This window comes from Bos taurus, chromosome 2 (genome assembly GCF_002263795.3).
Source record: "Bos taurus isolate L1 Dominette 01449 registration number 42190680 breed Hereford chromosome 2, ARS-UCD2.0, whole genome shotgun sequence".
Lineage (NCBI taxonomy): Eukaryota > Metazoa > Chordata > Mammalia > Artiodactyla > Bovidae > Bos > Bos taurus.
The window spans coordinates 118189460-118212649 of record NC_037329.1 but is presented as its reverse complement, the minus strand read 5'-3'; the positions used below and the strand labels follow the sequence as shown (position 1 = coordinate 118212649).

Genomic DNA, 23190 nt, shown 5'->3' with positions numbered 1-23190 from the left:
GGCAAAGGAACTCAGCATCCATTCTCCCCCAAACTCCTCTTCCATTCAGGCTGCCACATAGCATTGAGGGGAGCTCCCTGGGCTGTACAGTAGGGCCTTGTTGGTTATCCATTTCAATATAGCAGTGTGTACATGACATGATTCAATTTTCACCAACAAAAAATTATGGTGTTATGTAAAGAATGAATTGGAAATAGAAAAGATATAGGGCACCCCTTTAAGGGGCAGATGCCGTGGGAGCTGACAGCAGCCTGGATTCACATCTGGCAGACGTTGGAGAGAAGGTCTATTCAAGATCAGTTTGGAGGTAGAGTTGACAAGATTTGGTAAATTGGAAGCTGAGAATGAGAGAGAGAAATCAAGGCTTGTTCTTCAGTTTCTGGCTTAAACGGCTGGGTGAATGGTAGGTGATGCTGTTGCTGAGAAAGGATGCAAATATATTGAGGGAAATTTTTAGAATTCAATTTTTGACTTGTTCATTTCAAGATTGGTGCTAACTGTCTATGCGTGTGTGTGGTTTGTCAAGAACCACGGGATTACCCCCTCCTACAGAGTGATGTTCTTTAGAAATATGACTATTATAAAACCACAAAGCACCTGGGTCAGGGAGAAGAATTCTTTATTGATATTCACAACCAGTTCGACATTGTAGCATTTCTCATACGCAGACCCACAGGAACGAGGAGGGAGCTGATGGAATCTTCTGTGTGAATGCAGATTACATCCTGTAGACACAGGAGAAAGAAGGATGGATTTTCTGTTTGTATACAGGACATCCTCTTCTGCTCCTGAAAAGAGAAAAGCAATTTTTTTTTAAACTGCTTTGAGATAAGATTGAAAAGATCCTGAGTCTTCACCCTAATTTGGGAGAATGTAAATGCCTCTTTCTAAGAGCCAAAGAAACCCCAGGTGTCTCCAGCTTTTACTAAAGAGTCTCCAAGTTCTGGGCTCCATCCCTTTTGACATGTGAACACCTAGGGATGGAGTGTTCCATGTCCCTGGTACTGTGGGACTTAACCTAGGAGCCTAGCCCTGGCCACAAACATTTGATCATGACCAGAATGAGAAGTTTTATCACCTCTTTGGATCAGGCAGTAATTAACTAGCTAGAGATTTAATTTCTATGGTATGTGAAAAGTGAAATAATTCTAGGGGAAGTGAAAGAAGACATCTCCTATTTTTATATATTCTTTTGTGTCTCAGGAAGCTAGAGCTTTTCACAGAAGCACTGAGAAATCAAGGAGACAATTTCCCCACAGTACACCAATTTGAAAATGCAAGTCACTCAGTCATATCTGACTCTTTGCAACCCCATGAACTGTAACCTGCCAGGCTCCTCTGTCCATGGGATTCTCCAGGCAAGAATACTAGAGTGGGTTGCCATTCCCTTCTCCAGGGGATCTTCCTGACCCAGGGATCAAACCCTGGTCTCCTGCCTTGCAGGTGGATGGATTCTTTACCATCTGAGCCACCAGAGAAGTCAATGTGGCACTCAGTAAAAAAATCTAGTCCAAAAATGTAAATACAAAATCCACTGGCAAAATAAAGGGAGAAGAGAGCCCCAGTGCTAACACTCCCACTCCCACTCCCCTTCATCCTCTGGGTCTCAGCCTCACCCTCCACTGCAGGGCCCCTGCCTCTCAATTCTTTGATACCTTTTTGCCCTTTCCCTACTAGAGGCATCCTGGGTCTCTCCTGTCTCCTGTATCACACATAGGCCCTAGGGAACCTGGAAAAGTGCTTTACAAGACCCCTCCTCTGCTGAAACAGACCATCTGACCATGTTTATTTGGATGTGGCACTTTCTGGCAGTCGGGGTCTGAAGCCAGGAAACAGGAAATCAGCCCCAGTGCTCTGGGATTCCCACAGATTAATCTGATTGATTTCAACAAGTTGCACAGAGAGTAAGAATAGACAGTAAGTTTTCAGGGGAAAGGAAAGTACATACAAGAAAATATATATATACATAACTACAAAGAGATAGCAGGAGAAAAGTGAGGTGCAGAGCAGGGGTACCAAGGTCTCACAGTGGGGAGACTAGGGGTGTGAGAAGGCAATCACTATTCAGGGAAGGAGGAGGGCCACTGGGATTCCAATTAAAACTGTACCCAAATCACTGTTTGGCCAGGGGCAGCCTTACCTGGGCATGGGATCCAAAAGACACTCCAAGGACTGGATCAGGTGACTCATACAGAGGACGACTCAATCAGGAATACAAAGGTCATGACAAGGACACAAAAGAGAAGGACAGAATGTGCCCAGATGCCTAAATCAGAGGGTAAGGCTGGTGATGGAATTTGTCAGCTGGAAGCTCAGTGTGGAAGGCTCTCTCCTGCAACCCACAATAGACCAATAACTCATTACCATAAATAATATATTTTTATGGAAAATAGCACACTTTTCTTTTTTTAATATAAATTTATTTTAATTGGAGGTTAATTACTTTACAATATTGTATTGGTTTTGCCATACCTCAACATGAATCCGCCATGGGTGTACACATGTTCCCCATCCTGAACCCGCCTCCCTCCTCTCTCCTCGTACCATCCCTCTGGGTCGTCACTTTTCAAATAAAAATATTAGTTAGGTGAGTGGTATCATTTTACATTTTTGCAGCTCTCTTTAATGTCTACCTTAATCAAAGCTGGATTCTTCTAAAAATTTTTATTAACTATCTTTTCAATGTGCTTCTTCAATATTTTTGTACATATCTTTACTGTATTATATTGAGAGCTGAGAGAACACTTTTAATAACACAGTCTATACCCTGTTAACAATTGCTTTCTGTTTTTAAAGCTTCTTTAAAATTTTTTTTCTTTCATTGAAATATGTTTGGTGTACAATATTATGTTAGTTTCAGGTACATTACATAAGGGTTTCATTTGCATACACTATAAAATGATCACCACCATAAGTCTAGTAACTTATTAACTATCCCCATTCAAAGTTATTACAATATTATTGACTTTATTTCTTATACCGTATGTTACATCCCTTTGGCTTATTTATTTTATAACTGGGTGTTTGTACCTCTTAATCCCCCTTACCTTTGGTTGAATCATAGGAAGAAAATCCAGCGCCACACAAATCTGTAGCCAAAAGGGGGGAGTACGTTAACAGTCTTTTGAGATATCTATGGTTATTCACATTTGATACTACACCAAAACTCCACAAGTGATAGTTTCTTAAAGGTTTGCTGTAACCAGAGTCTGAAACCATATCAATGAGCTTTTCATACTCCGTTGTAGTAAGATGTTTCACACTATCTTGTGTTTCAAATGAATCTCCTACTCATGCCAGACTTTATAATAGCATATACAACTGGAAAGTATTGGTTTACTGGATTTTACAGTGAGCTTACAACTCAATCACCTGAGTATTATTCTTGAGACAATCATGGTACTTCAAGACGCAACAAACTACTTTGTATGTGCTCCCCAATTTTTCACATAGACTTTTTTCCTTTTGGCTGCATCGGGTCTTAGTTACGTCATGCAGGATCTCTCATTGCAGTGCACAGACTCTCTATTGTGGAGCACAGGCTTAGTCACTCCACAACATGTGGGATCTTAGTTCCCTAATCAGGGATCGAACCTGTGTCCCCTGCACTGCAAGGCAGAGTCTAAACCACTGGACCACCAGGGAAGTCCTCACATAGACTATTAAAAAGAAGTATTCTCAAGGGTAGAAATTTAATACAATTAATAATTTTAACTGTTTCATCAAGAACATTCTTAAATGAAACTGCTGTTTGTTTTTTTCATGTTGAGTAAGTGGTGGTGGAGAACTCAATAGGTAATTCTAAGATTTGGGGACTTTATTTGTACTGAAGCACCAGAGTTTTTACCTGCTTTATCTGTGCAAAAGCCAACATAGCAAAAAAAGGCAAAGAACATCTCATTATGAGAACAATTTTGACCTGGAAGGTCTCCTGAAAGAGTTTTCAGGACTCTCCAAGGGGTTCACAACCTCACTTTGAATCTCTGGTCCAGAGGCTCAAATGACGGCTCCCCAAAGGACATTCTGTTATAGTGGAACCATTACTGACCAGCTTTGCTATGGCCCTCCCCTGACTGGCAGACAGATCAGTGGTAGAATTATTCTCAGGAGGGTGTCTTGGAGGCTCAAGCAAGACTGGAACCTCCAGCCTTCAACTCCAGAGTGTTCAAGGTCCTTCCTGGTTCTCTGGGAGATTCCCCATTGACTTTCCAGAGGGGAAAGTGACATGAATGCTGGTTTTTTTTTTCCCCAGAGATCAGTGATAATACTTCAGAAATGGATGAAGGGAAGAGATCCCAGGAGCCACCCAGCACACCACCAAGAATCACCCACGGCAAAGGTGAGGGATCGCAAGTCTCACAGTGTATAATCAGGAACCCAGACTTAGAGCTGTTTTACTGAGTCAGTGTTTCTCAGCCATTTGTTCATTATCGCTGCTCCAGAGAGCCCATCTAGATATTGTTTTCTAATCATGAACCCTACCCCCCAGGGTATTTTAATAACACAGGTATATTATACATCCATTTCTGTACTTGATATATTTATTTATGCTTTATACATGAAAAGAGTTAAGTTTTTTCATCCCAAGAAACAATTAGGGGGCAACCCATCACTGTTAAGGCTCCCCTGGTGGCTGAGACAGTAAAGAATCCACCTGCAATGCAGGAAACCCAGTTTTGATCCCTGGCTAGGGAAGACCCCTTGAAAAAGAGAATGGCTACCCACTCCAGTATTCTTGCCTGGCCAATTCCATGGACAGAGGAGACTGACGGGCTACAGTCCATGGGGTCACAAAGAGGTGGACATGACTGAGCGACTCTTTCACTTTCTTTCTCTACCATGAAGAGTTCATGCTCTGAGTATATTCATGGTACTTTATTACACTGCCAAGCCATCCAGTTTTTCCCTAAAACCCCAATCACCATATTTCTCACATGACGTTTCTGGGAAGTGAACAGCTAGTCATAAACGCAAATGTAATACTATACCTGAGCATGAAGCCCTGACTTTGTTGTGTGCATGCGCAGGACTAGAGAATCTTGGTCCCTAGAGCCCTCTTGAGGAGCCTCCATTCTCCATTATAATAAAGTGAAAGTGAAGTAGCTCAGTTGTGTCTGACTCTTTGCAATCGCATGGACTGTAGCCTACCAGGCTCCTCTCTCCATGGGATTCTCCACGCAAGAATACTGGAGTAGGTTGCCACTTCCTTCTCCAGGGGATCTTCCCAACCCAAGGATCGAACCCTGGTCTCCCTCATTGCAGGCAGACGCTTTAACCTCTGAGCCAGCAGGGAAGCCCATTATATTAAGGGATAGAAATAATACTGTTAAAGCTTTACCAACTCAATATTGATGGAAATGAATACAAAGATTGCTTATTCAAAAGTTTCTTTCTTATTACTTTCAAGATTCCATGGATGATGACAGTAAACTGTCTTTGGAAAAATCTCCCGGGAAAAAGCGTAAGTGTAAAGAACTTATTTGGTCCCTGGTAGGGTAGATTTGATATTATTTTTAATGATTGTTATGTCCTTAGGATATCCAAGCCAGAAAAAGATGTGTGCTTTTTACAGCAGTAATTTAACTTTTTGCAACATTAAAAGAAAAAAAAGTACTATAAAAGCAATACTCTGTGGCCATTAAGACTAACTTGCTGGATGTGACAGAAAACCACCACTTACCCTCCCCCTCCAAATAGTGGGTGAGATAAAAAGGCTTATTTCTCTCTCCTGTACAGAAGTAGGTGGTCGGGGCTGGCACCATACATGGCTCATTCTGGCTGTCGCTCTATCATCCTTACCATGCAGCATCCCCTTCACTGGGCTACAGCCCACAAGAAAGGAAAGAGGCAAGATCAAGGAGAGGCACACCTCCTCCACTATAGGACTCTATCTGCAGGTTAAATTTAGTAATTCTGCTATCATTTCCTTGCCAAGCAGCATGGATCTCAGCACCATCCATAGCAGACAGCTGTCCTGGAGACCCCTGTCCTGCAGAGAACTATGCCTGGCAGAGAAATACGCTGTGCAGGTTAAGCCAAGATCTGGTTCAGCTTGTACTGAAGAGTAGCCCATCCTGTCCAGCCCCATGTAAAGTTCCTCATAAAATCTGCCAAAAGTATGCAAAGTTATCAATCAGGAAGTGAAATATCTGTTTAATCTGCTTCTGCCACCTTATTTTTGTACCTTACAAAAAGGTCTGCATTCATGTACATATATGTGTGTACATTCTTTACATATATATATTTATATGCATATACATTATATATATGTATATATACACACACATGCTTATTCTGCATAGTCTATTCTATAAACACTTCTAAACATTTTTCTCATTGTATCAATGTTATCCATTATCTATTTTCCTTTTTCGGAAGGGAGGGGATATACAACTCATTACTGCATGAGTGACAATTTATTTCAATAATAACCTATTGGCGGTAAGTTAGGATACTTCCCATTTTTATATAAAAATAGAAATCATATTGCATGTGTTGGTATCTTTACACAATTGCCCAATAATTTCCTCTGAATTAATTTCTAAGTGTAAATTACTTGGTTAGAGTCTATGTATCTTAAATTTCATATTTGTTATACTGTTTTGCTGTTGTTCCCTTTAACAACACAAGTGCTCATTAACTGCATTCTCATCAACCCAGATATGATAGAGGTTTTTACAAGTTTGGGTATAATTCAAACCAAGCAATGAATTTTTTGGACTTTTGAGGGGGGGTCTAAAGATGCTTTTTAAAAATTTTTTTCATTTGTATTTCTTCTTTTAATTTATGCTTTAATTTAATTTATGTACTTTCAATTCATGCTTTTTGTCCATTTTCTTAGTATGCTATTCATTTTTTATTTTATCTATTAAGGACATTCATCCTCTAATGTTACATATATTCGAATTTCCCAGTTTTATTTTAATATCACATGGATACTTTTTGAAGTATGGGCATTTAAGTTTTTTAAATGGTTAAATCTGTTCATCTTTTACCTTTATGATTTTTGGCCTTGAGTTTGGCTAAGAAGATCATTTATATCTATGGCTTATAACAATCTCTCTATATATTTTCTTCTAGTCTTGAAAAAACTAGTTATTAGAAAAAATGGCATATTTTAATGTTAATAATTTGCCACATCTCTGTTATTCTTTATTCAATCCTTTTTCATTTCCAAGTAGTTTCTTCACATTGGCTCCTGGGTCTCTTTCCTCCCCAAAGTGATAGGAAGATAGAAAAAATTTTACTTAAAAATTTCAAACTTGTAGATCACTATCAGTTCAGTTCAGTTCAGTCACTCAGTCGTGTCCAACTCTTTGCGACCCCATGAATCACAGCACCAACTCCTGGAGCTTGCTCAAACTCATGTCCATTGAGTCGGTGATGCCATCCAACCATCTCATCCTTGTCATCCCTTTTTCCTCCTGCCTTCAATCTTTCCCAGTATCAGGGCCTTTTCTAATGAGTCAGCTCTTCGCATCAGGTGGCCAAAGTATTGCTGTTTCAGCTTCAGCATCAATCCTTCTAATGAATATTCAGGACTGATCTCCTTTAGAATGGACTGGTTGGATCTCCTTGCAGTCCAAGGGACTCTCAAGAGTCTTCTCCAACACCACAGTTCAAAAGCATCAATTCTTTGGCGCTCAGCTTTCTTCACAGTCCAACTCTCACATCCATACATGACCACTGGGAAAACCATAGCTATAGATAGCCATAAAAGATGATTTTCTTTTCTGTTTCAGAAAAGAAGAGAAAAATACATAACTGGTCAAGTTCAAAAAAAAGACAGAAAAAATGTCTCTCAAAAGGTGAGCAAGAAAGATGAAGTTGTCATTCCCTTGGTGTTCATTAGGGTTCTTCTCTTCAGCCACATGGCCAACTCCACCCCAGTGCCTAGACCATTTCATCAAGGACTATGCCCCACAAAGAGAGAACCATGTTGCTTCCAACAGGCTTCTTTTATCTTAGCACTGGGAAGGAATGAGGCGGAGGTGGACAGGAGGCATCAGACAATTTTGAGATATGGGACTTCCCAGGTGACCCTAGTGATAAAGAACCCACCTGCCAATGCCAGAGACACAAGGGACATGGGTTCAATCTCTGGGTCGGAAAGATCCCCTGGAGGAGGGCATGGCAACCCACTCCAGTATTCTTACCTGGAGAACCCCCATGGACAGAGGAACCGGGGGGGCTGCAGTCTATAGGATAACACAGAGTCGGACACGACTGAGGTGACTTAGCACACACAATGTCCAGTGCAAGTTCAGAGCCAAGAAGAACAGACAAAGCAAAAACCTGAATGTGCAGGCAGGATCCAGATTCCCAGTCCCAAACTGGGGTTAGATTTGTGGTCATCGAGTGTTCAAAGCCACCCGCAGAGATGCTTAGCATGCCATTGACTCCATGCATGACAAAGCATGTTATTTGCAGCACAAGAAAGAAAACTATATGTAACTTTGTGCTTTTCTGGACCCTCTGCTTTATTCCTTTTCATGCTCATCACCTTTTATCCTTTTCCTCTGCACTTTCTCCCTCTTCCCCTGCCCCTCTCCTTTCTCCTTATTTCTTTAGTTCAAGATGTGCCGATTAGTGGGGATTGTCTTGGATTCCCAGCCCTTAGGAGGGAATGTGGCACCCTGGGAGGAAATCTCCTCTCAGCGCCCAAACTGAAATCATGACATGCATTTCACTGCTTTGGACATTTTCCCAATTTTTCTGCTTGTTGCCAATACCCCTCAGTCTTGGGGTCTGACCTGGGAAGGGACCAGAACCTCCTCCCTACCCTTCTCCTCCCCTTGACTCTTTTTCCCAGTCCCCAGCCCCGCTGCCTCCTTGTCACATGCTGAGTTCTCTCTACCAACAACTTCTGGGAACACTTGACATTCAGACCTCTGAGCTTTTCTTGTTGGTGTATAAAAATAATTTTTGGAACATAGAAATCCCCTTTCACTCTTGTGTTTCTGAGATTTTGTGTAGTATCTCCAAAGTGGCCTTGACTGAGATCCTGGGCTAGATTCTGCCCTTTCCCGAAAATTGATTAACTTCATAATTAGGGAACCCTGACCATTATAAGGAGAAGGAAATGGCAACCCACTCCAGTATTCTTGCCTGGAGAATCCCAGGGACAGAGGAGCCTGGTGGGCTGCCATCTATGGGGTCGCACAGAGTCAGACACAACTGAAGCGACTTAGCAGTAGCATACAATGTATAAGGATGAAAAATACATAATTTGAATATTTTCTAAACTATGCTGCTTGTTACACATTCATTCCACAGAGATGCATTGAGCTGAGGTGTGTTCTGGCCACATGCCTTAGCTTCTGAGGACTCAGCAACAAGCAAAACAGACAAGATTCCTGCCCTCATGGAGCTTATATTCTCACTGATACACATGTAATGAAGAGTCAGAAAGAGGAATTGAAGGAGGAAAAGAGAAACAGGGTTTAGGGAGGAGAAGAAAGATACATCCAAGAAAAAGAGAGGAGTGATTATAGAGAAATAGTAAGAGGCAGGCAGGGGTACAAAGGGAACTCAAAGTGAGGGGACTGGGAATGTGAGAGGGAGGTTGCTAACAGGAGGGCCACTGGGACCCCAGTGAAAACTCATCACAAATCTCTATTTGCTCCAGGAGCAGCCTCATCAGGGCTCAGAATCCAAGAGAAGCTCCAAGGGGTGAATCAGGTGACTCAAAAGAAGGATGACTCAACCAGAAAATCAACAGTCATGACAAGAGCCCGAAAGGCACAGGCTGAAGGTGCCCGAATGCCTGCACAAAAGGATAAAGCTGGTGGTGGCACTGGTCACCTGAATGCTCAGCGTGGGAGGGTCTCTCATGGAGCCCGCACAGGTGATGTAGATCTAAAGTGATTACTGGAAGGAGGGAGAAGCATCCGTGAGGCGGCATGAAGACAGAGCAGGGTCTCAGGGTCTGGGGGTGGTTGCTGGGAGAAGTAATCGCGTCCCCAGGGTGCAGGTTGCCTCAGCTGTGTCCTGTGGACCCAGGTCACCTCTCCCAGGTTCTGCTGTTTACATCCATCAGCAGAGTCACCTGCTCCGTGGAGTCTGGGGGCTGCTCTCTGATTCGGGCCGACCCACTGACGGGGGTGGACACATTCTCTGGCTTATTTCTTCATGGTTTGTCTCTGGAGGTGACATAGACTAACCCATGAGTCTGCGTATTTAAAATTATCTCGGGACTTCCCTGCTGGTCCAGTGGTTAAGAATCCACCTAACCGTGCAGGGAACATGAGTTCAATCCCTGGTCAGGCAACTAAGCTCGCATGCCACAGCCACCGAGCCTGTGTGCCACAAAGATCCGTGTGCCACAACTAAGACCCCACACAGTCAAATGAACAAATAAATATTTTAAAAAGTAGAATTATCCCATACTGGGAAACTCCTGGTCATCCAGTGGTTAGGATTCTGTGCTCTCACTGCCGAGGGCCTGGCTTCCATCCCTGGTCGAGCAACTTAAATCCCATAAGTGGCGTGGTGCGGTGTGGCCAAAAAACTAAATTAAAAATAAAGTAAAATAAATAGTGCCCTACCCAATGATCAGACTGTTGCCAGTTTAGACTCCCATGAATATGGTGTGGACACACTTTCCCCTACGTCTTCACCAGCACTAGAAATAATAAGGACTTCCCTGGTGGCTCTGACGGTAAAGAATCTTCCTGCAACACAGGAGAACCAGGTTCAATCCCTGGGTTGGGAAGAGCCCCTGGAGAAAGGAATGGCTACCCACTCCAGTCTTCTTGCCTGGAAAATACCATAGACAGAAGAGCCTGGTGGGCTATAGTCCATGGGGTCGCAAAGAGTTGGACATATCATAGAAATAACAAGTTGGACACAGAAATAACAAGCCTTTTCCATTTGTTGAACACACAGGCCAAGAGTGATAGTCTGCCAGTGTTTTCCTCGAAACCTCTTTGCCCACTGCGCAGGGTTAAACACGAGGTGGGAGGTCACAGTACTGCTTGCCAGCATCTCAGAAGGTCACACACTCCTGCCTTGTGTACTCAAGAAGGGCCATGTGACTTGGCCAAAGAAATGTGGACAGAAGTGAGAGGGTCACTGCAAGCCAAAGCTTGAAAAACTTTTTCTATAACGGGCCAGAGAGTGAGTCATTTAGGCTCGGCTGGCCATACTGGTTTAGTGCTGCTACTTTAACCTTTTCCTGGGAGCAGGAAACTGGCAGAGGCAAAAACATAACAAGTAGGCCTGGCTCCGCTCCAATAAAACATTCATCGCAGAAACAGACATTGGGCCGATTGGCTCCTGGGCCGTAGTTGGCTGAAGTCTATAATAAACCACTGAGTTCTGGGAGGACCATAAATGACTTCAGCATTCTCTAGCCTCCATTACTAACATCACTGTTTCTATCTGGGGCTTCCCAGATGGCGCTGGTGGTAAAGAATCCACCTGCCAATGCAGGAGACATGAGACACAGGTTCGATGCTTGGGCTGGGAAGATGCCCTGGAGGAGGAAATGGCAACCCACTCCAGTATTCTTGTCTGGAAAATCCCACGGACAGAGGAACTTGGCAGGCTACAGTCCATATGTTAGCACAGAGCTGGACACGACTGAAGACTTAGCACGCACTCTTTTTATTACTTTTAAAATTTTTATCAAACTGTAGTTGATTTACAGTGTTGTAGTACTTTCTGCTGCATAGCACAGTGAATCAGGTATACGTAATATATACATCCACTCCATTTTCGGTTATTTTCCATCTAGGCCATTAGAGAGTATTGAGCGGAGTTCCCTGTGCTGTGCAGTGCAGGTCTTTATTTGTTGTCTATTTTATGTATAGTATTATAGACAGCCCTGCATTGATTCCTGTTCTGGTCAAGCTCATCGCAGGTCAACATCTTGAGGAGCACTGGCATACTGTGCTTACAGAAAAATGCTGGTGCGTAGTATACAACTTGAGGGACTCACACGAAGGAAAAGCCCAGGTGTACCCAACCACCGGGTCAAGAAACAGAACATAATCTACACCCGTATTCCAACCCCTAGCCACAGCCCCCAGGGCCTCTTCCAGCCTGGTTCTCTGAGCATCACCCAGTGCTTCCTGCTCCATCCTGCTCAGGGCCAGCTCCTGTATCTCCTCCCCCATCACACACTCCATCCCCATAGCCAACCCCTCCATCCTCCTTTCTTTGCTACACAGCTTCAGACTCACCTTGAACAAAGCTTCTTGAACCCAGCAGGTACAGTGTTTTTTCTTGGTGGCACTTATCACAAGTATATATATTTTTTTTTTTTGGATTTTTTTTTTTTTTGGTTCTCTTTTTTCGGCCATAACTTGAGGCAAGAACTTCCCCCACCAGGGATCGACCCCATGCCCCTTACAGTGGAAGCACAGAGTCTTAACCACTGCACCACCAGGGAAGTACTCAGATCTCTTTATAAAAAAAAAAAGAAAAGAAGTATAGTTAATTTACAATGTTCTGTTAATTTCTACTGTCCAGCAAACTGACTCAGTTATACCTATACATGTATCCTTTTTCAAATTCTCTTCCCATTTAGGTTGTTAGATAATACTGAGTAGAGTTCCCTGTGCTATACAGAAGGTACTTGTTGGTTATCCATTTTAAATACAGCAGTGTGTACATGTCCATCCCAAACTCCCTAACTATCCCTCCCTGCACCGTTCCTCCCTGGTAACTGTAAGTTCTTCTCTAAGGCTGTGAGTTTGTTTTATCACAAGTGTGATTAACTGTGTACATCCTATTCACTTCGGGAAAGTCAAATGAGGTCAGAAGGCTTTGCTCGTGGCTCCAGCTCTCCTCTGCGCCTTGCACTTTGTGCTTAAATAGCTGTCAGATCAATACATTATCCATGCTTCCTCATCAAGTATGAATACCTATATCAGGGCCTCCATTGACCCATATAAACTAGAAGAGAAACACACTTGACTTATTAATCTGGCAGAGCTGATTCTTGTAACCAGGCCCTTTACTGCCCCCTGCTGGAAAGAGGCAGGAAGTGTGCGAATGATCTATAGCTCTGATGTCACTAGGAGCTCCCCTCCCCACCTTAAAGGGGGACTCTGCTCAATGTGTATTCCACACGACCATACACAGAAGCCCTGCCAACGATATGTAAGTGTGTACATCACTTTACAATTGGCAACTGATTTGTTCTACTTTTTGCCATTTAATCCTCAAATAGGTTATTTTCCAGCCCATTTTGCAGATTCTCTTAGAACATAAAGGACTGCTGCTGCTGCTGCTGCTAAGTCACTTCAGTCTTGTCCGACTCTGTGTGACCCCATAGATGGCAGCCCACCAGGCTCCCCCATTCTTGGGATTCTCCAGGCAAGAACACTGGAGTGGGTTGCTATTTCCTTCTCCAGTGCATGAAAGTGAAAAGTGAAAGTGAAGTCGCTCAGTCGTATCTGACTCATAGCGACCCCATGGACTGCAGCCTACCAGGCTCCTCCATCCATGGGATTTTTCCAGGCAGGAGTACTGGAGTGGGGTGCCATTGCCTTCTCCACATAAAGGACTGGCATGAGCTAAAACCAACCTAGGTGTTTTAATCTCAAGTCCTTTGTTTACGCTGAGAAATAAATACTCCCCCTCCAGGTCTTTGCAGGAAACCAAGTAGGAGGCAAGAGTCTAGGCAAACACTGACAGCTGTCCGTCAGCATCAGTTTCTCCCACCTCCTTAGCATGTCCGCCCACCCGGCTTTGACTTCTGATTTAACACCTTGTCTTGGGGTGGCAAAGAGTCAGACGTGACTGAAGTGACAGGAGGCACACACACACCCTGTGTGGGACAGAAGAGCCTGGTGGGCTACCGTCCATAGGGTCACAAAGAGTTGGACACGACTGAACGACTGAGTATCCACACACACACTCTGCTTTAAACAATGTGGAATCTTGTCGCAGTGTTCCTGATGGCATGAAAAGAGCACACACATAGGGGCTGGCATGTCTGGATTCCAATGCCAGCCTCATCTCACAGTGCGGTGACCGCCAGGCATTCTCTCTCCAAATCTGTGCCAAAGTCCCCAACTCTAAAATGAGGACCACGGCCACTGCCTTCCCTTTCCTAAGGTTGTTGTGCAAATAAACAAGAAAACATGTGTGTGCTGCTTTTACTAGGCCCCTAACCAGTGCTTCTCCAGCCACTCCATCACCACACAGGCCCTTCCTCTACAGATACAGAGGTCCAGACTTTTCCCCAGGCCATGATGGGTTTTTCTGTTTTGATTTTAATTTATTATTATTACTTTTTACTGCACTTGGTCTTCATTGCTGTGAGCAGGCTACTTCCTAGTTGTGGTCTAAGGGCTTCTCACTGCGGTGGCTGCTCTTGTGGTGGAGCAGTCTCTAGGGTGCATGGACTTCAGCAGTTGCAGCTCATGGACTCAGTAGTTGCTGCTCGAGGGTTCTGGAGCATGGGCTCAGTGGTTGCAACAAACGGGCATAGTTGCTCTGTGGCGTGTGGAAGCTTCCCGGAACAAGGATTGAACCTGTGTCCCCTGCATTGGCAGGTGGATTCTCCACCACTGACCCACCAGGGAAGTCCCCAGGCATAGTGTTCACCTTGTGCCTCTTCCCTAGGTTCTGTAAGAATCCCTGGAGGTGGTCTTCCCCATCACTAATGGGGGATTTTCCATTCCGCTTTTCTTTGTCTCGGTTAGGCTTTTCTTTTCATTTTCTCCACCAGGCTTTTCATCTCTATGAACTCCTTTTTTTTTTTTTTGGTGTTATTGCTGTTGCTGTTTCTTGTTGTTTGGTTGATTTGGGGTTGTTTTCTGTTTGTTTGTTTTCTGGCCACGCTGCTCAGCCTGCTGGATCTTAGTTCCCCGACCAGGGATCGAACTCGTACCACTTGCCCTGGAATCATGAAGTCTTAACCAGTGGACCACCAGGGAAGTCCCTCCCTTTGCTCTTTAATTGCTTACTTTTCCTAGCAGGTTCCTCGTCCTTGCTCGCATTTACTAGCGGTGACCTAATAGATGTGGGAGAGCTGCACTCAAACCGCCCTCCACCCCTCCAGGCTTCCAACCTTAAACGTCTGTTTACTGAGATGAGAGGTGGGATGGAGCCAAATGAAAGATCATGGGAAGCAGATCAGAAAACTTTCTTCCTCCCTGAGGGTGGGGGTGGGGGGGTGGCTTTGGAAGCATTAGGGACACAAGGTCCCTCCTAATCAGGCAAAGGAGGGGGAGCTGCCCGTGCCCACCACTCTGCACACTGGGCTGGCTGCCCAGAGTTCCCAAAGCCACACACTGCAGCCACATCTGCCTGTGGGCATGTCTGGGATGTCTGTGTCCACTGGACCTGTACTACATCATTTGGTGACACAGATAACTATGGAAGGTCCCTGTTGCCATCCAAATCCCCCTCGGGATTTTCACAGTGATTCAAAGTTACCCATGACTCCGCCTTGTCAGCAAGTTAAGAACCTGTGGTGCAAATGCCCCACTCAGCTTTGATGACATCAGCACACCCTGTTGTAACCTTGCTAGTGAATTGCAGAGCCAGGATTACAAGCCCACCCAGTCTGGCTTCCAGTGCCACGCTCTCGTTCACTGGGTCGTATTTAGTGGGCAGATGCTGGGGGCCAGTGGTGGAGCCAGCCACTCTGTGCAAGAGCACTGGCCAGCTGTTCTTCCCACCAAGGTCTTCCCACCCCTTATTCTTACCTACCTTGCTACAACCCCTGCTCCACAAGGCTGAGCTTCCTCTGGGGTCTGTAGAAGGCAACTTTCGCCTCACTTCTCATTTCTCATCTGACTCTACCTAGCTCATATCTTTCTGAACTATCTCATGGTTTCCTTGCCGTTGATGCTTCTCTGTTTCGGTTTTTTTCCCCCAATGATGCGCTTGCTTTTTCACATGTCTTCCTTTAGATCTTTCTATAAGTGTTTGAGACCAGGGTGAGAGTTGGGCTATATATTCTCCTTGCCTCATTGCAGATGCAACCACGTCCAGTATGAATGCACATCAGCTCTGGGGAGCTCTTTCTCTCTGCCCCACCCCCACCCCAAGAAACAGCTCCCGCGTCTGTCTTTAATGAACTTGCCCACGGTGAGGTTGGCGGGGGATGGGGGAAGCAGGAATGAAGCTGAAACTCCAGTACTTTGGCCACCTCATGCGAAGAGTTGACTCATTGGAAAAGACTCTGATGCTGGGAGGGATTGGGGGCAGGAGGATGAGATGGATGGATGGCATCACTGACTCGATGGACGTGAGTCTCAGTGAAGTCCGGGAGTTGGTGATGGACAGGGAGGCCTGGCGTGCTGCGATTCATAGGGTCACAGAGAGTCGGACACGACTGAGCGACTGAACTGAACTGATGTTGTGTTTGTGCTAAGGCTCTAAAGTCATGTCCAACTCTTTGCAACCCCTTGGTCTGTAGTCCAAGAGGCTCCACTATCCGTGGAATTCTCCAAGCAAGAATACTGGAGTGGGTTGCCTTCTTCTCCTCCAGGGGATCTTCCTAATCCAGGGATCAAACCTGAGTCTCTTATGTCTCCTGCATTGGCAGGCGAGTTCTTTATCACCAGTGCCCCTGGGAAGCCCGATGTTTGTTACCCCTTCTACTTTTACAATTCTTTCTCCTGAATCAGAACCCCAGATCCCTACTCTAAGGCTCTGAGTTGCCTACTCTCCATAGGCAATGTGCAGACTAGTCTAGAACTCTTGGGGGTTTTCTTTTCCTCTTACAGGAAGAAACGGGAGAGCAATCAAATGAAAAGGGACAAGACTTAACATTCTCCTCTCAGTGCTAACTGCTTCACTTACCCCCATCTTTGTTTGAATCAAGCCAAAAAAAAAAAAAAAAAAATCATAGACAGAGAAATGTTCTCTAACTACATGAATGCAAAGGAATATTCTGGGCTGGCAACTCCCATCAGCACAGAGGGACAAGCAGGATGCTTATGGAATAAAGGAGCATTAGGTGATAGTGGATTAGTCTGTAAATTTAAACACATTCACACAATTGAAGCACAATATGTTTATTAAAGTATTTTATGTGGTATTGTGTTGGTGGGGGTTGTTTTGTTTATTAAGGACCCCTCGGTACACCCGTGTAGTCTGCCACTCAAAATGGAAGACTTCTTGTGAATTAACCAGAGAATGCTCCCCCAGAGTTCTTTATGTTATTATGGTCACTGCTCTTATTATTAGAATTCATGGAAAATTCAAGGGGGAGACAGAACGAAGACTGAAGAACACTAATGTGTTCTTTTCCTTTTTAATAATGTATTTATTTGATTTTTGGTTGGGCTGGGTCTTCGTGGCTGCGAGTGGGCTTTCTCTAGTTGTGGTTGGGGGTGGTCTACTCTGTCGCGGAGCACAGGCTCTAGGCGCGCTTGTGCACGGGCTTTGGTGGTCGTGACACACTTGTTTTAGTTGCCTGGGACATGTGGCGTCTTCCCTGACCAGGGATCGAAACCACGTCCCCGGCATTGGCGGACAGATTCCTATCCCCTGAACCACCAGGGAACTCCAACCTGTTCTTTTCTACTTTCAGAAAAACCCAAAGATAAAACTATCGATTTTCACTCTCCTGAACTCCCCGTGACCTGTGGGGAGGCAAAGGGGATTTTATATAAGGAGAAAATGAAGCAAGGTGAGTTCCTTGACCTTCTGCCCTTTGGAACCCCACGATGAAGGAATCACTAGAAGGGAAGAGAATATCCGCATGTGTCATTGTTCAGGGCGTGGACCCTGCAAGCAAGGCTGCTTTAGAAAAAGCTGGGCTTGTGATGAAGGGATTTTTCCACCTTTTCAATGTCATTTTATATCTGGTGACCAGGCCACTGCCTTCCCACGTGGAAGTCATCCATGGACCTGTGACACACGTCCTTGCCAAGTGAAAGGCAAATCCTGTCCCAGTCCCTCACCACTCAGGTGGGTTTCAGGGCTTCCTTCAATCAGAGAGGAGGAGTCGGGTTTCCCTGCTCATTCTCCCACCTCACAGGGAGTCTCTGAACCCAGAATGGTAGAGCACCATGAGTAGGGGGATGGAGGTTTAGGGTGAATTCACCGAGGATGGAGGTGGATGTAAGATGGACTGTCTTTACCTTCCAGGATCCTCAAAGAAGTGTATTCAGAATGAGAAGGGAGTTTGGTTCACACCAACAGAATTTGAAATTGAAGGAAAGCGGAAACATTCTAGGAACTGGAAGCATAGTGTGTTTTGTGGAGGAAAGAGCCTAGGAAAGCTGCTGCAGGTATTGTAATAACAAGAGACACATAGGTGGGGAGTTTAATTCCCTGAAGGATGAGCAGAATTACAATAACAGCAGTGTGAGGAAATTCCCATCAGGATTCCACAGCGGGACTGAGAAAGAGCTAACCGATCATAGAAAAACACTGTGGGTGAGGAAGTTAGGAACCCAGACTGGTGCTGATGAGGGGAAACTTTAAATACAAGATGGAGGGATTTAAGAAGCTTACCCTGCTGTTATGGGAGAGGGTGGGCTGCAAGGAAACTAGATGAAGAGAGAGACCCCTCTGAAAGCTTCCCTGTGCCCACCACCCAATAAACGCCTCCTCAAGACCACAGTCCACGTGGGCCCCTTGGTGAAGCATTTCCAGACCATCCTGCCCATGGCTAGTCCCTCCTCTCCATTTCCCCGGTACCCTGTTCCAGCCCATGGCAACAAACAAGGGCACTCGTCTCTGTGATCCCAGGTCCCAACACGAAACCGCTCCATAGCACTCAGAATGTGATCCCTGAAATGAAATCATAAGGATGTTATCCAGAGAAGAAATGGGAAGGAAAAGGAGTGGGTAGGCTAGCACAGAGAGAGAAGAAAAGGTCCAGAAGAAGACCAATGGGAGGAGGGAGCTAGTTATTCTTCCTGCTCTCTTGGGTTGGAGACCCAGTAGGCTGTCCATGTACAAATATTCATTCACAAGTGGGGACTTGGATATTTACAAAAGAAAAGCCTTCAGAACAGTCCCATTCATTGACCCGTCCTCTCTTGCAGAACGGAATTTTGTTCTGTCCTTCAAGAAAACATCTCAAGACAGAGGTAAATAGCAGGTGAATTCCTACCACATTCTCAGCCACCACGTTGCAGAGTTACCATGTGCCAAGGCTGGCCCGGGCATCCTCGACCTTCCCAGGCCCGAGTCACCTTCCCATTTCAGCACTGCGGTTTCCTGACGACTGCTTTAGCGCACCGATGCTTGTACATGCCGCCTTATGTTCATAGTTAAGACAGGGAAGCAGGTAACTCTTTAAAATGAAGATTAGGTCACTAGCGTGTGTTCTACAAAAAAGATTTGTGTATTGGGATGATCAGCAACCAAATGTGTCAGAAATAGAGTGCTCTAGTTTGAAAAGTAAATATGGTATTGAAATAGACAAGAATAGACAAATAGTAAGAAATAAGAGTAAGAAGATCATCCTTGATTGAACTCCAAGGATTCCTAACTTCGACATGCTCCTTATTGGTAACAGCAGAATGGAATAATGTGTTTGAACTGAGCTTTGTCTCTGCAGGGCCTCCCGATGGCATTCATTCATTGGCTGTACCCACTGCTCCTCCTCAGGTGCCTTTACTTACGTAGATAGGTCTTCTAGTCTCGAGTCCCATTCATGGGCTTCCCATAGATATGGACTTCCAACAGATGCAATGATGCCTCTTCCATCTTGTCCAGGAGGTTAACCTGACCCTTGGCTGGATTCACTCAAAGTTGATAAGGCAATGAGGTCCCCCAAAGGTCCCCCAAAGTTGTTTATTATATAAATTATCTTTTCCATGCTGATTTGAAATACCTTGATATGTTTAGGGAGGTTCCTTGTAATAGCAAAAAAAAATAAGACTATAGATATCCATCAACACTCTAAAATAAACTGATAATTGACAGAATGGTGGTTTTTAAAAATGCTTTGCCAGTGTATATTCATCCTATAGTCATCTAAGGGTTTAAGGTCAGGAAAGCTTCAGGAAGCTCAACCTGGTAATAACATGTACAGAAGGAGCGCAGTATTGTCTATGCGAATGTGTAGGGCTATGACTAAAAAATATCTGGAAGAGTTCTGGGACGGGATGACAAGGGATGTTTGCCTTCCACGTTATATATTTATATACAGGTGGAATTTTTATAATGATCATTTATTACTCTTGTAACCAGAAAGAAATAAAGATTTTTAAAACCCAGATCATTAATTAATGGCCCCAATATTATAATTCCTTCTTACTCATAATGCTCAGTTCAGTTCAGTTCAGTTGCCCAGTCGTGTCCGACTCTTTGCGACCCCATGAATCGCAGCACGCCAGCCCTCCCTGTCCATCACCGACTCCCGGAGTTCACTCAGACCCATGTCCATCAAGTCAGTGATGCCATCCAGCCATCTCATCCTCTGTAGTCCCCTTCTCCTCCTGCCCCCAATCCCTCCCAGCATCAGGGTCTTTTCCAATGAGTCAGCTCTTCGCATGAGGTGGCCAAAGTACTGGAGTTTCAGCTTTAGCATCATTCCTTCCAAAGAAATCCCAGGGCCAATCTCCTTCAGAATGGACTGGTTGGATCTCCTTGCAGTCCAAGGGACTCTCAAGAGTCTTCTCCAACACCACAGTTCAAAAGCATCAATTCTTTGGCGCTCAGCTTTCTTCACAGTCCAACTCTCACATCCATACATGACCACAGGAAAAACCATAGCCTTGAGTAGACGGACCTTTGTTGGCAAAGTAACGTCTCTGCTTTTGAATATGCTATCTAGGTTGTTCATAACGTTTCTTCCAAGGAGTAAGCGTCTTTTAATTTCATGGCTGCAGTCACCATCTGCAGTGATTTTGGAGCCCCCAAAAATAAAGTCTGACATTGTTTCCACTGTTTCCACATCTGTTTCCCAATGCTACATGTCAGCAAATGACAGCCAGGGACACACTTGACCTTTCAGTCCCCCCCCCACCCCCACCTCATCAGGAGTCACAGTGAGGTAAAGAAAACCAAGTTTAGTTCTGATCACAAACGGACCAATGCAGGCTCTTCCCCCAACACGCCACTGTCGCTCTGCAGTATACCAAGTCTCTGCTGGCACCTTGCTCAGTTTCTGTGTACCAGCAAGAGACCTGATCCTGATATTGGGTTGGCCAAAAAGTGCATTTGGATTTTTCCATAACATTGTATGGGAAACCCCAAATGGACTTTTTGGCCAACCTAATACTGCAAACGTTTGCTTTGTGGCTGGCCTGCAGGGTGCTGCTCCCAGGACCCCAAGGCAACCTGAGCAGCTGGTGCAGAGAATCAGGGGCTCCGAGCCCGTGAGAATCTCCACCACTGGAAGGGCCCAGTATGCAGACTACAGTTGCTATACAAACGGCATATAGGGTGAAACTGACAGCTTCTGCTTTTGCTTTTATTTTTTTTTCTTTAACTTTTTGAACAAACCCTAGAACTTTTTGTTGAGGAGTCCCCATTCAGGTTAGATAGCAAGATGGCTAGATAGCATCACCAACTCAACGGACATGAGTTTGAGCAAACTTCCGGAGATAGTGGAAGACAGAGGAACCTGGCATGCTGCGGTCCATGGGGTTGCAAAGACATGGCTGGGTGACTGAACAGTAACAACCTGATTCAAGTGGGCTGATTTGCAACCAACAGTTTAAATAAGTATAAGTAAAATCTGCACATGAGGATGGGGTTACTTTCAGAACTCAAAAGGCTTTAAAATGTTGGGCAGTTGTTGTAGGATTGAGTTTTAAGAGGGTCAGTCATTGTTTCTTGACAGTGTCAGGGATAGAGCAGCCTTCAACTGACCAAACAATGCCTAGGAATTTGCTGAGCAGGTAGGGCCTTGTTCTGCATGTGGGGTGATGGCCCTTCCCTTCTCCTGAGTTCCTTCCTGTAGTTGTATATTCTGAATATGTCAAATGAGAAGGGTTGCATCGATGTGGTGTCATTCCTGTGTTCCTGGGGGAAGTTGGCTGCAGCTACAATCTTGTCTGCAGAGAGTGTGTATGATAGCAAAGCTGTCAAGGTACCCCAGGATAGCCAGGTAAAGTTTTGTTTGCCTGCAAAGATGAAGGCCAACCCCAGCAGAGAGGCTGTTGAGATAGGCACTGAACAGAACATAAGAGCCAAACCTGTGAATGTAAAACACTTGCCAGTTGCTAAATGGTTGGGAGTTGGTGATGGACAGGGAGGCCTGGCATGCTGCAATTCATGGGGTCGCAGAGTCGGACACGACTGAGCAACTGAACTGAACTGAACTGAAATGGATGGCATCAGTAACGGCATTAATATTGGCTATATCATGGGGGTCCTTTGTGAGTAATTGCATCCCATTAAATTTAAACAAGGTACCTACTATGCTTTTGGGGGACTTGCCAAACATAAAACAGAGGACAAACAGGTATACCTCACCTTAATGCCTCACCATAACACCCGCTGCTCAAAACTGTCCTGTAGTGGGCATGGATGCTTTGAGCTAACAAATGATGAAGTAAAATAAAATTAAATCTTTGACACAATAGGTTTTACATAATGAAGCCCATGGACCTTCCACTCTGTTAAAATAGTTAATAGAACTCGGTAGAAATTAAAGCAGGGCCTTCAAGAATAGAAATTTATCATGTTGTTGTGTTGTTATTTAGTCCCTAAGTTGTGTCCAACTCTTTTGCAACTCCATGGACTGTAGCCTGCCAGGTTCCTCTGTCCATGGGGTTTCCCAGGCAAGAATACTGGAGCGGGTTGCCATTTCCTTCTCCAGGGGACCTCCTCGACCCAGTGATCAAACCCGAGTCTCCTGCATTGGCAAGTGGATTCTTTACCCCTGAGCCACCAGGAAAGCCCATATAAGATCTATTTAGCGCAAGAGTGATTATCTCTACTTTTCATCCATTTAAATGTCCAATCTGGCCTGTTCTTAAACTTGGAAAGAATGGATGGTGCCTCCTGGTGGATGATGGCAACCTCAGTGCCCAGAAGAGAACAACATAACTTCAAGCATAAGTCAGCGGGGACCTGAGCCAGTTAGCAATCCAAAGAGAGACCCCTAGGTTGGAATGGTCATCCAGACTCCTGCTTGCCAACCCAACTGTCTTGTGGTTGCCTGCAGGTAAGTGAGCTCAGCCCTGCACCAAAAACTGGGTTCAGATGTTGAAACCAATGATGCAACACATGTGCCAAGAGAGAATAAAATATTTATTGCTCATATACAGAGACTTTCTGGGGAGAGGCAAGGCAGGCACCCAAGCTGGCCTG

The 23190-nt window shown here is 44.8% G+C and overlaps 1 protein-coding gene across 7 annotated transcripts in view; it reads left to right on the top strand.

Moving 5' to 3' along the window:
• SP110 (SP110 nuclear body protein) overlaps window positions 1–23190 on the top strand; it is a 49616-nt gene that overhangs the window by 20247 nt on the left and 6179 nt on the right. For 4 of the 7 annotated variants that reach the window (XM_005203019.5, XM_003585776.6, XM_005203016.5 and 1 more), the window contains exons 8-15: window positions 2129–2278; window positions 4253–4339; window positions 5408–5461; window positions 7743–7808; window positions 9629–9847; window positions 17501–17599; window positions 18061–18203; window positions 18966–19010. In XM_005203019.5, coding sequence (XP_005203076.1) covers window positions 2129–2278; window positions 4253–4339; window positions 5408–5461; window positions 7743–7808; window positions 9629–9847; window positions 17501–17599; window positions 18061–18203; window positions 18966–19010 — 863 coding nt within the window. The remainder of the gene's footprint in view (window positions 1–2128; window positions 2279–4252; window positions 4340–5407; window positions 5462–7742; window positions 7809–9628; window positions 9848–17500; window positions 17600–18060; window positions 18204–18965; window positions 19011–23190) is intronic. The other 3 variants (XM_015459855.3, XM_005203017.5, XM_005203018.5) reach the window with 2 other exon arrangements.